The 17,102-nt window shown below is 39.7% G+C and overlaps 1 protein-coding gene across 1 annotated transcript in view; it reads left to right on the top strand.

Annotated features, from left to right (window-relative positions):
• The window catches only part of LOC124612504, a 60,150-nt gene that overhangs the window by 6,077 nt on the left and 36,971 nt on the right, over positions 1-17,102 (top strand). Inside the window, exon 2 of the mRNA XM_047140745.1 lies at positions 15,163-16,336. Coding sequence (XP_046996701.1) covers positions 15,163-16,336 — 1,174 coding nt within the window. The remainder of the gene's footprint in view (positions 1-15,162; positions 16,337-17,102) is intronic.

Raw genomic sequence — 17,102 nt, 5'->3', positions numbered from 1 at the left:
ACGGCTGTTTTGAATGACACCCTTAACTTTTGGAAAGGCGTGGTTACCTGTTCTGATGTAATCGAGATGGATCTTGCAGAGTTTTGTGGAGAATGGAAAAGTATGGGCATTATTGAGGTGCAGAAATGTATGAGAAGAACCTCTGGTGCATTGGAAAGATCTGGAACATTTATTCTAACGTTTAGTAGTACAGAATTACGTGAACACATCCTTGCAGGCTATCTCTGTCTTAAGGTTCGTTCATTTGTTCCTAATCCGGTGTGACGCTTCGGATGTCAAAGATTTGGCCATACCACTACGGGATGTAATGGGAGGACTGCATGTGGAAATTATGGAGGCTCAGCTCATGAATTGGGCAATTCTTGTACACTTTCTCGGAAATGTAAAAACTGCTCTTGGGATCACCCCATATGGAGCAGCAAGTGTGAGGTTTACAATGAAGAAAGGAAAAGGCAGCAGTTGAAAGTCATGATACACATAATGTGTGGTAAAGCTAAAAAAGCTTTCAAAGCTAAGCAACCTCCAGTTTTTGTTGCTACTTTTGCATTGGCTGTTAAGTACCCAGTCACAAAGTGTGACACCTTCACACAAACTGACCACAGATTCAAGTACGAACACGTTTTTTTTGTGTATCTATGGGAAAACTCTACAGTTGAACCAGAAATCATTCAAAAGCCATCGGTGATGGCTAAGCCACATACTGCTGCCAACCGTCATAAGCCTACCAAGCTGTCTCCTCAACCCAAGCAAACAACTCCCCCCATAAGTAAGGAAAAAGTCTGTCACGAAGTAGTTCAAACTGGCAGTTAAACCTTCGGCCCGGTGAGCTCTCTCCCTCTCAGATGGGAGTTTTACTCCTGAGGATATGGATTTCCAATTGGAGGAACCGGATAGCTGGGCACCAACTAACGTTACCCCTGACCTGGATAAAATACTGCATCTGAGGGAGAAAGGCAAGACTAACCATCGCTAATCAATGGCTCCCACAGGGACACCTGTGTTGCAATGGAATTAAAATGGATACAGATCACATTTGGCAGAATTACACCTCCTGGCCAGGAGAAACTGAACTACATCTGATTGCAAGAAACCCATTTCAAAGTCATACGCACACCTGCATTAAGGGGTTACTCTCTACAGGAAGGACAATATTACCAGAGACAGGGCTAAAGGTGGAGTGTCTGTTCCCATTGATGACAGATGCCACACCTCTGATGTCCCTATTAATATGGCCATACAAGAAGTTGCCATGAAAGTCCTAGCACCATTTAACATCACACTGTGTTATCTGTAGTCAGTGCATCTACATTCCTTGCAGATGCACTGATGGAACTCTTGTGGGCTGTCCCATACCCATTCCTCCCTGTGGGGGGACTTCAGTGCACACAATATGCTGTGGGGCTCAGTATCTCTTGGTGCAGGATTCAAATTATCGAGCAACTTGTCCATTCTGAGACTGTCTGTCTTTTGAACTCGGGTCAGATGACACTTTCCCACAGCTGAGGCTCTTTTTCAGCCGTTGACCTTTGGTTTTGCTCCCCAGCACTCAGTTCAGTGTAAAGAGTCTACAGATTTATATTCTAATGACCATTTCCCAGTGTGAATCCGTCTGCCGACTCTGGTGGTGGTAGACACGAGACCACAAAGATGGATGATTCAGAGGGCAAATTGGTTGCTGTACTATCGAAAGGCTATTTTTGAACAAAAGGGTGTGCACAGGGTACAGTAGCCCATATCACCCCCAGTATAGCAATCACCTCAGATGACAACCTGTATCTTGGTGTAATGACTACTGTTGGTTCATGTCCTTGGAGTCTGTCACGACGGCATACGTGAATAAAACGTTCTCAGTTTTCCAGCTGTGTCAATTTGAATAAAATCCTCGAGCTTTCGATAGCCATAGTCATCGGGAATTCACTGACTGCTGGGGCTGCTACAGTTTCTTGCTTGTATAGGCATGATGACAGCATCAGCAACCAATCAGATTGACCCAATGTGGCACACGCACATAAGTCAACCCGGGCAGCTAGCGGAGCTATTGCCCGCGGCAGCACTGGTGATGTCAGGTGGCACCTGCCCCTGGCTGATGATGATGTTATCATGCCTATGTAAGTGAGAAGCCGTAGCAGCCCTGGCAGTCAGTGAATTTCTGAAGACGATAGCGGAGATGGCCATCGAAAGCTTGAGGATTTTATTCAAATTGATGCAGCTGTAAAACCAAGAATCTTTTATTCACTAGTGTTGGTTGGCATTCAGAGCCAGACGAACAGCTCTACGGAATTTCAAACATCATCCATCTACAGAAAACCTTTATGCAAGAGCACATGGGACCCGACTGATAAAAGAACAGAAGAGAGATTCCTGGAAGGAGTTCACAGTGTCCATTAATTGGTCCAATTCCACTGCAAAAATTCAGGAATCAGTAAGGTGGATTTCATGCAAGGGCAGTACACAACCCCTTATGGCCTTGTTGAAAAGTGGTCTTGGTGAACTCACCTAGACATGGCATGGCTCATGTTTTAGCTGAACACTTACAGTCCCTGTGTCATCCAGACAAGCTCCTGCATTTCAGGTGTTTCATAGGACTGCATAGATGAGGAAGCTCCATTTCTTCTTGTGTAATAAAGTAGTCTACAACCTTCCATTCTCCTTGTGGGAACTAGAATCAGCTCTGTCTGTGGCCAGAGAGACCGCTCCAAGACCTGATGAGATCCATTATGCCGTGCTCCATCATTTGTGTTGTGAAGTGAAAGGACAGCTCCTTTATGGTTTCAGTTGATCTGATGTGATGGACAGTACCCCATGACTTGGAAGGGGGAAATATTAATTCCATTAATGAAACCAGGCACAACAGTAGCATCCCTAACAGTTACCAGCATGTAGCCTACCCCTTACGAGCTGTATGGATAAGACTCTTGAACACATGGTCAACCACCACTTTGTCTGGCTGCCTGATCCCGAGGTCACCTGAGCTGCCCACAGTGGAGTTTCAGGTGCTGCTGTTCCAATCCTACTGGTGGTGGCAATACAGGAATCCTCGTTACACCGAAACCATTTGGTTTGTGTGTTTTTTGATCTCGAAAAAGCATACAACATTACTTGGTGGCATATCATCTTTTACCAACTTCATGAATAATCCTTGAGGACCGGTGCTTTCAGTATCATGTTGGTGATGCCTTGTCTGATTGCTATTTTCAAGAGAAAGATTAATTATTCATTCCATAGACCCATAAAAGAGGGAATCCTCCTGGGTGTGGAACATGTTAGATAAACACATTACAAAAATGTAAGTAGAAAAACTTGTTTCATTAATTTTAATGATCCTCAGTCAATAAACAGTAAAATTATGTACATGAATTAAATTTAAACTTCTAATATTTACAGGTTTAATACTCACATCTGCTTTCATTAAATCCATCATTCAGACATTTGCTAGTTTCTTGGCTACTACAACCAAGTATTGTCAAAAATTAAAGTAAATTGTTCATTTCAGTGATCCTCAGTTAAGAACAGTCAGATTATATACAAGATTTAAAATTAAACTTCCACTATTTACAGACTTAAATCTGCTTTCCATACATCCATCATTCACACAGTAGGTAGTTACTTGGCTGTTACAACCAAGTATTGTCAAAAATTAAAGTATGATAAATTTTCATTAAAATGGTCTACTGCACTTGTTGAGAAACTGATGGATAGAATAGGAGGAGTTGACCACCAAAATTCTTTTAAATTATGTTAAATTGTGCCTTGTCTGAAACTAAACTCTTAAGGGTTGCTGGTAACTTATTAAAAATATGTGTTGCTGAATACTGGACTCCTTTCTGGGCAAGAGTAAGTGATTTTAAATCATAATGTATATTGTTCTTATTCCTAGTATTGATACTGTGTACTAAGCAGTTAGTTGGAAAAAGATGTATTATTTACAACAAACTTCATTAAGATATAAATATACTGAGAAGCTGTGGTTAACATGCCCAGTTCTTTGAATAGGTTTCGACATGATGGTCTTGGATTTACACTACTCATAACTCTTATTATACGCTTCTGTACTCTAAAATGTTTTTCTCAGTTTGTGGAGTTACCCCAAAATATGATACAATATGACATGATGGAGTGAAAATAAGCAAAATATGCCAGTTTTTTTATACTTATATCCCCTATGCTTGACATCATTCGCATTGCAAACACAGACTTGTTTAGGTGCTTTATCAGTTTGTTAGTATGTTTCTCCCAACTGAATTTATCATAAAGTTGTAATCCCAAGAATTTTACACTCTCAACTTCTCCTATTTCCATGTCGTCATATTTTATACACACACCAGAAGGAAATCTGTTGTACGTTCTGAACTGCATATAGTGGGCCTTTTCAAAGTTTAATGGCAGTGAATTGGCTATGAACCACTTATTAATGTCAGTAAAAATTTGATTAGCTGCCCTTTCTAAATTTATATTTGATTTACTATTTATTGCAATGTTTGTATCATCTGCAAATAAGACAAACTTGGCATCTGGTAATGTAACAGATGACAGGTCATTAATATACACAAACAGTAGTGGGCCTAGTATGGGACCTTGGGGAACACCACATGTAATTTCTTCCCAGTCAGATGATGTCTGATTCGCTTACTGCTGAAGTGTTACGTAATGACACCCTTTGTTTTCTATTAGTAAGATATGACTGAAACCACTTTGCAGCACTACCAGTGACACCATAATATTTTAATATTCTTAAAAGAATGCCGTGATTCACACAAACGCTTTTGACAGGTCACAGAATATGCCAGTTGCCTCTAATTTGTTGTCCAATGAATTAAAGACATTTTCGCTGTAAGTGTAAATAGCTTTCTCAATATCAGAACCCTTAAGAAACCCAAACTGTGACTTTGACAGTATGTTATTTTCATTAAGCTGCTTAAGTAGACACTTGAACATAACCTTTTCAAAGATTTTTGAAAAAGCTGGCAAAAGTGAGAGCGGTCGGTAATTTGACGGCATTTCTTTGTCCCCTTTCTTGTGGAGAGGTACAACTTCAGCATATTTAAGCCAGTCCGGGAATGTTCCTGTGACAAGTGATTACAGAAATAACTTAAGATATGACTAAGCTCACATGAACACTCTTTTATTAACTTTGTTGATATGTTGTCATAACCACTAGAATGCTTTGATTTCAAGGACTTTATGATGGATTCTATTTCTTTGGGTGAAGTAAGTGCCAATTCCATTTTACTGAGATTGCTTGTGTGCACTGGTCTCAGATATTCCATTGCATTATTTACTGAACTTGACAGCCCAATGCTATCCGCAAGAGAGACAAAATACTTGTTTAAATGGTTTGCAAAACATGTGTTTGTTACCAGGGTTTCATTTATTTTTAGAGTTATTTATTCCTCCTCATTTCTGGTCCTACCTGTCTCTGACTTAACTATATCCCATATTATTTTTATTTTATTGCTGGATGTATTTATGTTCTTATCATAATGCAGGTGTTTAGATTTCTGGACACTCTTCAATATTTTGCAGTAATTTTTGTAATGAGTTATAATGCTAGTATCAAAGGTGTCGCTATGTACCAGATAGTTTCCTTTTTGTCTCACATGATATCTTTATCCCTTGTGTGATCCATGGTTTCTTATTAGACTTTCGCTTAATTTGAGTTACCTTCAGGGGAAAGCAATTTTCAAATAAGGTGCTAACTTTTTTAATGAATGTTTTGTGTTTTCCATTTGTGTCTTGGATGCTGTAAACATCCATCCAATTAATTTCTTTGAGCAATCTCCTAAATTTCTCAGTTTTTGACTGTTTTATTGGCCTTCTGTACTCAGTTCTGGTAGATCTTTTACCCTGACAATTTTCAAAATTTAATGTTAGGTGTTGCATGTTATGGTCAGATAGCCCATTTACTACTGTTTTTGTAATGTGGATTAGTTGCCTAGAATTGTCTATAAATATGTTATCGATGGCAGTCTTAGAACATTTGTATACCCTAGTTGGGAAGTTTACAGTAGAAATTAAATTGAATGACAATGTAACTGATTTCAGTAACTGTTTACTGACAGTGTTTTTCAGGACATCTACACTCCTGGAAATTGAAATAAGAACACCGTGAATTCATTGTCCCAGGAAGGGGAAACTTTATTGACACATTCCTGCGGTCAGATACATCACATGATCACACTGACAGAACCACAGGCACATAGACACAGGCAACAGAGCATGCACAATGTCGGCACTAGTACAGTGTATATCCACCTTTCGCAGCAGTGCAGGCTGCTATTCTCCCATGGAGACGATCGTAGAGATGCTGGATGTAGTCCTGTGGAACGGCTTGCCATGCCATTTCCACCTGGCGCCTCAGTTGGACCAGCGTTCGTGCTGGACGTGCAGACCGCGTGAGACGACGCTTCATCCAGTCCCAAACATGCTCAATGGGGGACAGATCCGGAGATCTTGCTGGCCAGGGTAGTTGACTTACACCTTCTAGAGCACGTTGGGTGGCACGGGATACATGCGGACGTGCATTGTCCTGTTCGAACAGCAAGTTCCCTTGCCGGTCTAGGAATGGTAGAACGATGGGTTCGATGACGGTTTGGATGTACCGTGCACTATTCAGTGTCCCCTCGACGATCACCAGTGGTGTACGGCCAGTGTAGGAGATCGCTCCCCACACCATGATGCCGGGTGTTGGCCCTGTGTGCCTTGGTCGTATGCAGTCCTGATTGTGGCGCTCACCTGCACGGCGCCAAACACGCATACGACCATCATTGGCACCAAGGCAGAAGCGACTCTCATCGCTGAAGACGACACGTCTCCATTCGTCCCTCCATTCACGCCTGTCGCGACACCACTGGAGGCGGGCTGCACGATGTTGGGGTGTGAGCGGAAGACGGCCTAACGGTGTGCGGGACCGTAGCCCAGCTTCATGGAGACGGTTGCGAATGGTCCTCGCCGATACCCCAGGAGCAACAGTGTCCCTAATTTGCTGGGAAGTGGCGGTGCGGTCCCCTACGGCACTGCGTAGGATCCTACGGTCTTGGCGTGCATCCGTGCGTCGCTGCGGTCCGGTCCCAGGTCGACGGGCACGTGCACCTTCCGCCGACCACTGGCGACAACATCGATGTACTGTGGAGACCTCACGCCCCACGTGTTGAGCAATTCGGCGGTACGTCCACCCAGCCTCCCGCATGCCCACTATACGCCCTCGCTCAAAGTCCGTCAACTGCGCATACGGTTCACGTCCACGCTGTCGCGGCATGCTACCAGTGTTAAAGACTGCGATGGAGCTCCGTATGCCACGGCAAACTGGCTGACACTGACGGCGGCGGTGCACAAATGCTGCGCAGCTAGCGCCATTCGACGGCCAACACCGCGGTTCCTGGTGTGTCCGCTGTGCCGTGCGTGTGATCATTGCTTGTACAGCCCTCTCGCAGTGTCCGGAGCAAGTATGGTGGGTCTGACACACCGGTGTCAATGTGTTCTTTTTTCCATTTCCAGGAGTGTATATTAAAATCACCAGCAACCACTAGTTCTTTGTTTTTCTTAAATTTTAGACGAGATAATAAATCTTCAAGGCTGCTTATAAACAGGTTGAAATTTCCTGAAGGTGCTCTGTATATGGCTAGTATTATAAAGGACGTATTATGAAATTCTGTCTCTGTTGCACATGCTTCTAAGTGCTGCTCTAAGCAAAATTGATTAATGTAAATATTATTAAATTTAAAACTGTTTTTAACAAATGTGGCAACTCCTTTCTCCATCTTTTGTCTACAGAAGTAGGAGGCTAACTTGAATTCTGTAAGGTTTAACGTATCTATACCAGTGATCACATCATGTTCAGAGAGGCAGATTATATCAACAGAGTTTGATGACTCTAATTCATCAGTGCACAGAAGTAGTTCATTAATTTTACTTCTAAGCCCTCAAATATTTTGATGCACTAAAGATAGTTGGCATTTCACATTTACTGAGATGAAATCAGGTGGAAATAAAATTTCTGCTGATTGCTATAAATTTTTAATCAACAGCTGTGTTCACTTATCCAATGTGCCATGATTATGCTGTTTGATTTCTTTATCAAACTGAAGGTTTGTTTCAATCGTTACTTTTCTCAGAACTTGACTTGGTTCTGTCCTAAAAAAAGGTACTGCTCCAACACCTATGACCACTGGTATATTCCCACTCGTGGCAGTGCCTCCCCCATTACATTTCTTGCTATTAGCCCAGCTAGTTTACCCTTGCCCTTCCTGTTGAGGTGTAGGCCATGTCTAGTATAATCCCACCTACTGAGAGAATCAAGGCAGTGTATTCAGTGTCACATTATTTGCCATTGCCATTAATGGCATTCCTCTGCAGTCAGGAGCCCTGTCAAATGCTCTTTGTTTGTGGATGACTTTGCAACCTTCTATTCTTCCTCCATTTGTACAATAATAGAGGTAGCTACATCTGATCAGGAGGCTGAAAACCTGAGCCAAGACAACTGGTTTCCGGTTCTCATCGGAGAAGACTACATGTGTCAGTTGTAGCCATGCTTGTTGGAAGTTATAACCAACCAGTGCTCACGGGGGGGGGGGGGGGGTGATATTTTACGTTTTAAGGAAACACAGCGCTTTTGTAGTTTATTATTTGACTCAAAATTAACTTGGATCCCACACATGAAAGACATATGAACAAAGGGCTTCCAATCATTGAATATTTTGAAATGCCTTAGCAGAAAAGTGTGGAGAGCTGATGGGTCCTGCCTCCTGCAGTTTTATAGTGCATTTGTTCCATCACATTTAGATTGAGGCAGTGTGGTCTGTGGATCAGTCTGTGTTTTCTACCTGAAGATGTTAGATGCTGCCCACCGTGAGGGCATTTAAGATATCGACTGGCGCTTTTCAGATTAGTCCAGTTCAGAGTCTGTATGCAGAGACTGATGGCCACCACTTTGGATTTGATGCAGTGTTTTTTTGTTTTGACAGGCATTAAAAATGATGGTCCCCATGCGACCAAGCCATTTGGGATACGTGCTGCTGACTGTCTCTAGTATATAGATCTCAGACCTCTGAATACATGGATAGAACGCGTTGCTGCCTAGGTATCTTCGAAGCCCCAAAGTAATTTTAAGCTTGACACAGTACTCCAGGTTACGTTTTTTACAACTTTTTCTTCCATGTTAAGTACATACCACAGTTTCATTGTTGTTTATACATATGGATCCCACCAAGAGAATGTCTTTGGTTGTTATGCTGATTTTCTTGATAGGGTTTTCAATGTGCGTCTTCCATAATAATTTACAAATTATGATGCAGAGTTGTATTGGATTATGATGGCACTGGGTAGCATTCAGTCATCACCATACAAGGTTCCTTGTCTGTTCTGACTCACTGTGCTACAAGCACTTCACCAAATGTATCCAGTAGACCAGTTGGTTCATGATTTCTTACAGTGGCTCCAACGCAGTGGCAAAGAGGTGATCTTTTGCTTTGTACCTGGCCACAGCAGGATACAGGGAAACATGGCCAACAAAGCAGCCAATCAAACATCTCGGGATGGTGTTGCCTGTCAATGTCCCATCCCATTGCACACAGTCATCTCATTCTGACAGATGCATCAGTAGGAGACTGTGTGGTTGAAGGTGACAGAAAAAAAGCTTTGGTTGCTCAAATCGACCACACAGGCATGGCGGACTTTGTGTAAGCCACACTGCTGGAAGGGGGTCCTGCTTACCAGGCTGTGCATCGACATAGCCGTTTAACGCATGGCTTCCTCCTCTGGTGGGAGGATCCATCACTCGGTGGGGTTTGTGGTATGTCACTTTCAATTCAGCATATTTAGACCATGTCTTATATATTAATATCACAAATAACCCTCAGTGTCGATAGAGATCTGCCCACCGTACTCACCAATACTGATTCCAGTGTTACGAGAGTGGTGACATTTTGTGAACTATCAGGCCTCATCCCTAAACTGTCGGGGAAGGAAGGCATCATAAACTGCTCTGCACGTGGGGGACAGCCTTCATCACCATCCATGAGGTTTGCATGCTGAATTTTTGTCAGGGTGCTGATGACCATGATGTTTAGTACCCGTAAGCCAAAATCACCACCACCGCCGCCACCACCACCACCACCACCACCACCACCATTTCTGATAATGAGGTATTGGTTCACAGCCGTGGTTGCTTTGAACTGTGCTGACTGATAGTTGCAACTAGTCAAGATCCATGATTGTCTGATAATACTAATATTTTATATGTTACTTGCAGTTTTTGTCCAGTGCTGGTCTGAAGTTTTTCCTAGTTGGTCAACTGACAAAAATTATCACTGTGAACTTGGATTGTGTTCAGGTGTGAAACTAAAATACTTTCCACATTTTTTATCTTATCACTGTGTGATAAGCCGTTGTGATTTCTGTTAGGTTGCTTGTACTCATAATATTTATATTTTTAGGTACGTAAGTCTTTTAAAAGTACTGTAATAATTATGTCCTTGTTGGTATTTTTCTTTGGGTTTTGGCATTGCTTGTCACATTTAGTGCAATGCCACACTTTCCATTTAGGATTTACGTTAAAACAGTTGAAGTGATATTCTGTGCTACAATTTTAGCACTTCATACCCTTAATAGTATGTTACTTGCAAAAGCAGGAATTTGTGTCAGTATTTTCTGTGGTTTGTTGTAAAATGATGTACAGGGTGTAGATGGGTTTGTTTTATTAACTTTTCCAACTGGACTTCTGCTTCTGTCTGCTAATTTTTGGTAATGGACCAGTCCATGTGAGATTAATGAATAGTCTGGTTCTTTACATCTCAGATTTTGAAAATTTTTTGTACACTTGTAGTAATGGTTGATGCAGAAATAATCCCAAATTAAAAGTTTTTAAACCTTTCAGTTTTGAGTTATTAATTTTTAAAACTTCCAAAATTATGCAGTTTGTTAAATTTTGAAACCTTAAAAACCACTACATCTCAAACTATTTTACTTGCAGACCTAAAATTTCTACCATTTTATTAAGTTTCTTAAAGGCTTCAGATGTATGTGCTAATTGATGATATTCATAACAATGCTGAATATCTCCAGAGTTAATAATTTTTGAATTTTGAATCTTTCAAGATTGGAATTTTGTTTTATTTTGAAAAAATTGTTACTTGTACATTAGTTGTTAATGTGTGTCAAATTACTTTGTTTTACTGGTAAGTGCAGCACCATGTGCCTACTCTGCAAGGATTTGGATTTGTTGCTAAGATGTAATATGTCAAAAACCAAATAAGGCTGTCACCATTTTTTATTTAGTGACAGGCAACTAAGTGTTATTAGAACCATACACTTCAATTTAGTTTCAAATTTGCATTTTGCATGTAAACTTCAAACATATTTTAACATATACTATTACACCACATGCTCAAAAAGTAATTTACATAATTATGCCGTATTTTACAGATATATTAACATTAGTCAGTATGATTAAACAGTGATATATGTATATCACTGTTATTTCTTCACTGTGGGTTATTACAGTGCATTGTAACGTAATATTTTACTTCAACAAGAACGATATTACAGTGGTCTACAACCAATGTTATTTGAGTATCCCATTCATCAAAACAAAAATAAAATTTGTTGTACATGTTTATTAGTTTCAGAAATGTAGACATCCTAAATCAAATGATTCTTTTTGATGCACCCTGTATTTTACGAGATTGAACACATCAGATTTTGATGCATTTAAATATTTTATAATTTTCACACATCTGTTAATTTTGTTGTTTACATGTCTTATTTAATATGTTTACTTTAACATGTGGAATATGACATGTTTGACAGTTAACTTTAGTGTTTCACATGTTGCTTCTGTGATCACTGTTTGTGCTGATTTTATTTATATGCATACTTGGTGTGAATGTGCACATATGGATGTGGGAACTCAGTTTTCACTCCCACCCCTCTTTAATTACTAAAAAGGGATAGACAGTATAAAATGGATTATGTAAAAGGCTACATAGAAACACTAATGGAAAGACTTATCAAAAAGCAAAAAGTGTAGTTAGCAAAAGTAAATGTCTCGATCTGAGAAACACCATACAATTAGCTAAAAGCATAAAGCATAGCAGTACATAGATTATTCCAGCTTCTTCCTGTGTCATCTGGAGAGTAATTGGTTCTCTGAAAAACAAATTTTCATTGAATTTGTAACATTCCAACTTTTAATGTATAAACTTGTTCTGATAATTACTGTGTTCAGTCTTACAACCTATTTCATGCTTCAGTTTAATAAGACATGGATTGTTAGAACCCTTGTAAGAAGGTAGGAGGACAGATAAATATTAATCCACTTTACTATTAACTGAGTCAGCCACACTTTGAGTCCAGAAGGTCCTGGCCACTGAGTGCGTCCTCTACCATTTTTCTGACTGTATCAAAATATCTGAATGATGAAATTTCACCTACTCTCATGTTATATGATCTAAGACCTTTGACTAAGCAAATTGAAACACGCTTGTGGCAAAACTTGAGAGTAATGGTTTTTGTGGTGTAATAAATGGTTCACTCTATATTTAACTGATAGAAAACAGAGGATCATGTAAGATAATTCTTTCAACACAGAATATCCATTGCATGCTGTAAGGATATCATCTGGTGTCCTTCCTTGAATTTCATGTAGGGAAATGTTTAAAAAATTAAGTATGCTAGCAGCCTCACAATAGATTTACTCATTAAGTTTGTTCTGAAGAAATGGACACAGTATTGCCATGAAATGGACAAAATCAAATTAGTGGAAGTGTGTGTAGTTCTCCTGTGACTGTATTCCACATGGGGGGGGGGGGGGGGGGGGACTTGGTAAGGAAACAACAAATTGGACTTTCTGGGTCCATTCTTTTTTTAGCAAGTGAACTGCCTTTGTGACCTTAAAACTTGTTAACTGATGTTGGCTACATACTTTTAAATTGCAGCGGAACATAGACTGAGTTTTTCATCAGTGCTTGGCAGAACATTATATTAATAGGAAATGCTTTCTAACGTTCTGCAAATTGTTTGTATGGTCTCAAACTGGCTTTTAGCTCCTTAAGGGCACCACCGTTATCAATCATACTTGTGTATTCTCTCAGATTTCCAACAAAGTTTGTAAATTTAACCTTATTTTTGAAGCAGATGCTGTTTGTGTTGAAGTATATTGGCACTAGTGGAATGGGTGCAAACAAAGCATTTCTTGCATTGACTAGCATTGTGTTAAAGAAGAAAATGGAAGCAAGATTCTGGGGGAGGGAATGGTTGAACAGAGAAAAAATATGCCCATGAAAACATGGCGATGGTAATTACATTCGGAACTTGCTGATAACATAAACTTTCCCCAAATGGACAGTCAGACTTTAAATGATTTGTTAGTTACTTTGCATTCACATTGTAAAAGAAGACAGTTATGTGAAAGTGTTCTCTTCTCCTTGGTTCTGTAATGAAAATTCATAGACGTACCACAGTGCGGTAACATAAAAATCACCTGTGGAAAAACCAGAGAGCTTAGACTTTTTCTATTTTACTGTACTCCTGCATGTAAGTTTTGTGTAAAATATTGATTTTCTTTTTGAGATCTTCCTGCATAATACATGACTGGTAGAGATGCAGCACTGCCACCATTTTGATAATTGGCAGTATTGTTTTGATGCAGGAGGTAAATTATAAGTCTTTTTCACAAAATGTCAACACAGACGTCTTCCACTGGTCAATATTTCTCTGAAACACTTGAAGCAAGCTCTGTTTGACAAACATGTCAGACAAAACACATTGTCAAATATTTGATAAGACGAGTAAAGTTTCACAAATGGTTTACAGGGACACTTAGGCCATCTTCAGGTCACAGTTGTCACACTGAACTGAACTGTCACCTGAAGATGTCCGCCCCGGTAGCTGAGTGGTCAGCGTGACAGACTGTCAATCCAAAGGGCCCGGGTTCGATTCCCGGCTGGGTCGGAAATTTTCTCCGCTCAGGGACTGGGTGTTGTGTTGTCCTAATCATCATCATTTCATCCCCATCGACACGCAGGTCGCCGAAGTGGCGTCAAATCGAAAGACCTGCACCGGGCGAACGGTCTACCCGACGGGAGGCCCTAGCCACATGACATTTCCATTTATACCTGAAGATGGCCTAAGAAGCTGAAAGCTGGTTGGTGACAAATTACGCAGTTGTTTACGAGGACATTTGGTAACTGATGGGAGTGTGTTAAATATCCTAGTTCTGGAGTAGCAAACTCATTTTTTTTTACTGGATCAAGACCTGTGTGTAGATTTCTTTTTAATTCTTGTGCTGTAGTCACATTTGCTACTTTCTTTGTAGAGAAAAATTATTGCAGACAAGTTGGCAGGAGGGGGATATACTGTGAGGCAGTTGAAAGTTTCTGCAAAGTTTTGAAATAAGTACTGGCAGTAGTGCTTATGATGGATGCTACTTGTTATGGTGGCCTCTTTTGTGCAGTGGTTTTTTAAAGGAGGTTCGTTCTCCAGAATGACATTAATAAATGAAAGCAGCCAAAGTATGGAGTCTCAATGGTATCTACTTTGGACACTGAAGCAGTAACTCCTTTGAGCAAATATTAGCTGAGCTAAGTTTTAAAAAGATGAATAAGGTTGCTTAACCAGTTACATTTACTATCTCTAGAAGTACCCAGAAATTTTGTATCATAAACACTCCGTATTGGTTGACCTGAGTGAGAGACAGCTTGAAGAAAACCATTTAAGATTTCAGTGAAGACTTTGCATTTCTTTCCCTCAAGATTGTCAATTTGCCAGTGGGAATTGTAGTATTCTGTAATACATACTAAATTTAGCCATTGATGGTGACACTTAAAATGGCCAAATCAACACTAAAAGAAAGGTCTGCATTTCAAAAAATACACTGGTGTGTGAAAGTTTTAAAGTATTTACCTGTATGTGCAATGGTGATAAATATAGAGCACCAGAAATACAGATAGTGCGAAGGATGATAATTTGTGTAAAATATTTGAAGCCAATGAGTTAAAAATGTTTACTTTTATTCAGATCTATCAGTTTACCTACCACTGCAGTAATCATTCTTTCACTTTGTGTGATTATCCATATGAAGAGCTCTTGACTTTGTGAAATAGCTTTTGAGAAGTCTTATTTTATTGCATTTTTGTGGCATTTTTTATAACTACTACTATTATTTTTCAGCTTTCCGTGCCTCAAAGATTCTAATCGACAGAGACAGGCTTTGGAAGAACACTATATATGTTAACCCACGAATTTTGAAAACATCAGGAGCTTTAATGCATCATAAAATGGATATTGCAAGTGTTCCACTTGGATACACAGGAAACTGCTCAAGTTCTGATGCCAGCAAACATAATAAATGTTATGATATCCAGAGTGTTCAGCAAAAAGTTACTCAGTCTTCTGAAGGTAGTGGATCATTTCCTGCTGCTAGAAAATGTGTGTATCTGAACCCACATTTTCAGAGAACTGCTTCTACTAGTGTTCATATTAATCCAAAAAAGTTTTCTCATGTTGTGGAACGCTCAAATCATTTATTGGTAAACACGCAGCCTGACAGGACTAAGCAAGAAAGCAAAGTCACTGAAATCTCAAAGTCAAATTTGTCTGTGTCTGGGGAGAAAAGTCTTGTTTCAAACACACATAATATGAAATCTAATTCTCACAGTAGTACTTACCCCATAAGCAGCAATAATCATTGCACTTTAGCAGCACAAAATAAAAAATGGAATAGGTGTGGTGCTGACAAGATACAAAGTTCAAAACAAGTGGAAAACTGTTTGCTAATGAAAAGGATTTCTCACAACAAACTGGTCAGAGTGAGTGATACAAAACTTGTGCGAATACCAGACAAAACTAAATCATGGTGTGTAAACAGAGCACTGCAAAAGGCTTTAATCCACAAACAGTATCAAACACTTGAGAAAAATCCAGAAATAAAAGATGGCAGAACTATCAAAAAGAAGTCAGAAAAGCAAAAGAAGTCTTCCTATGCCCAGATGCATTTCCCAGTGAACTCTCCTCCAGCTTCGAATAGACCAGAAAAATACAACCTTAGTCAAAAACTTTTACAAACTGTTGTGCGGAAAGGTAAACCAGATTTACCTACAAGCCCCTCCTGTGCTGCTTCGAAATACAAAATAGACAGGCGGCTTGCCAAATCCAGACTGTTGAGAAATTACAAGAAAGTTTCATGCAGATATGAAAATGGTGGAAATAAGTTTCAGAGAAAGAACATGTCACCAAAAGGTTGTGTGTTTCCAGTGTTATACAGAGGTCGTAATTCTTCAACAAGGAATTCAAAATTTAGTGATGGAAAGAAGATTGTCATATCTTCAAGAAAACTGTTAAGAATGTAAGTACTGCAATATGTATATGTGTAGTATTTATTCTCAATTTTTATATTTAAACACTAAATGTGACCCTCTGAGGTAAGTGATACGTGCACATTACAATGAACATGGTGAATCATTAGCTATCATGATAACTGAAATTGTTAGTGCCCTTAATTTTCGTATTCTATTATTTAAGCCTGTGGAATTGTGTGCTTTCTATTTTCATATAACCACATTATTAATAACAAAGTGTTACACAGAGAATGTTGCTACAGCACTTGTTTTGGTTTTAAGTTCAAAACTGAGAATTGTGAGGAAAACCTCGTACATAGAGAAAGCTGATGACATAGTTTTTAGTTCCATCAAAATTTTTTGTTGTAATCACTACTAGTGTTCCAGAATGAAATTTTTACTCTGCAGCAGTGTGTGCACTGATATCTGACTTCCTGTGCCGGACTGTACACAAATCCAGGATCGTTGCTTGTTATGGACAAGTACTCTACTGACTTGAGATATCAAACACGACTTGCACGAAAGACAGAGGTCCCAATTTTGAGTCCTGGCCTGTCGCACAGTTTTAATCTGCCATGAAGTTGTTTCATCATGAAAGGGTACTGAATAAATGTTCAGCTTTCCTATTTTCTCCTGTTTGTAGGTCACTTCTAGCTAATTTTTTAAAATTGGGATTAATATTTATCAACAGGCGAATGAAATTTATCATCCAGGATTAGACTGACCCCTTTTTTTATGTTTTTGTAGAATCTCTGTTACCTCTTGATGTGGGGT

Source organism: Schistocerca americana, chromosome 4 (assembly GCF_021461395.2).
Source record: "Schistocerca americana isolate TAMUIC-IGC-003095 chromosome 4, iqSchAmer2.1, whole genome shotgun sequence".
In the NCBI taxonomy this organism is placed as follows: Eukaryota; Metazoa; Arthropoda; class Insecta; order Orthoptera; family Acrididae; genus Schistocerca; species Schistocerca americana.
Note: the sequence above shows the minus strand (reverse complement) of the source record. Positions and strands in the feature narration are given on the sequence as shown.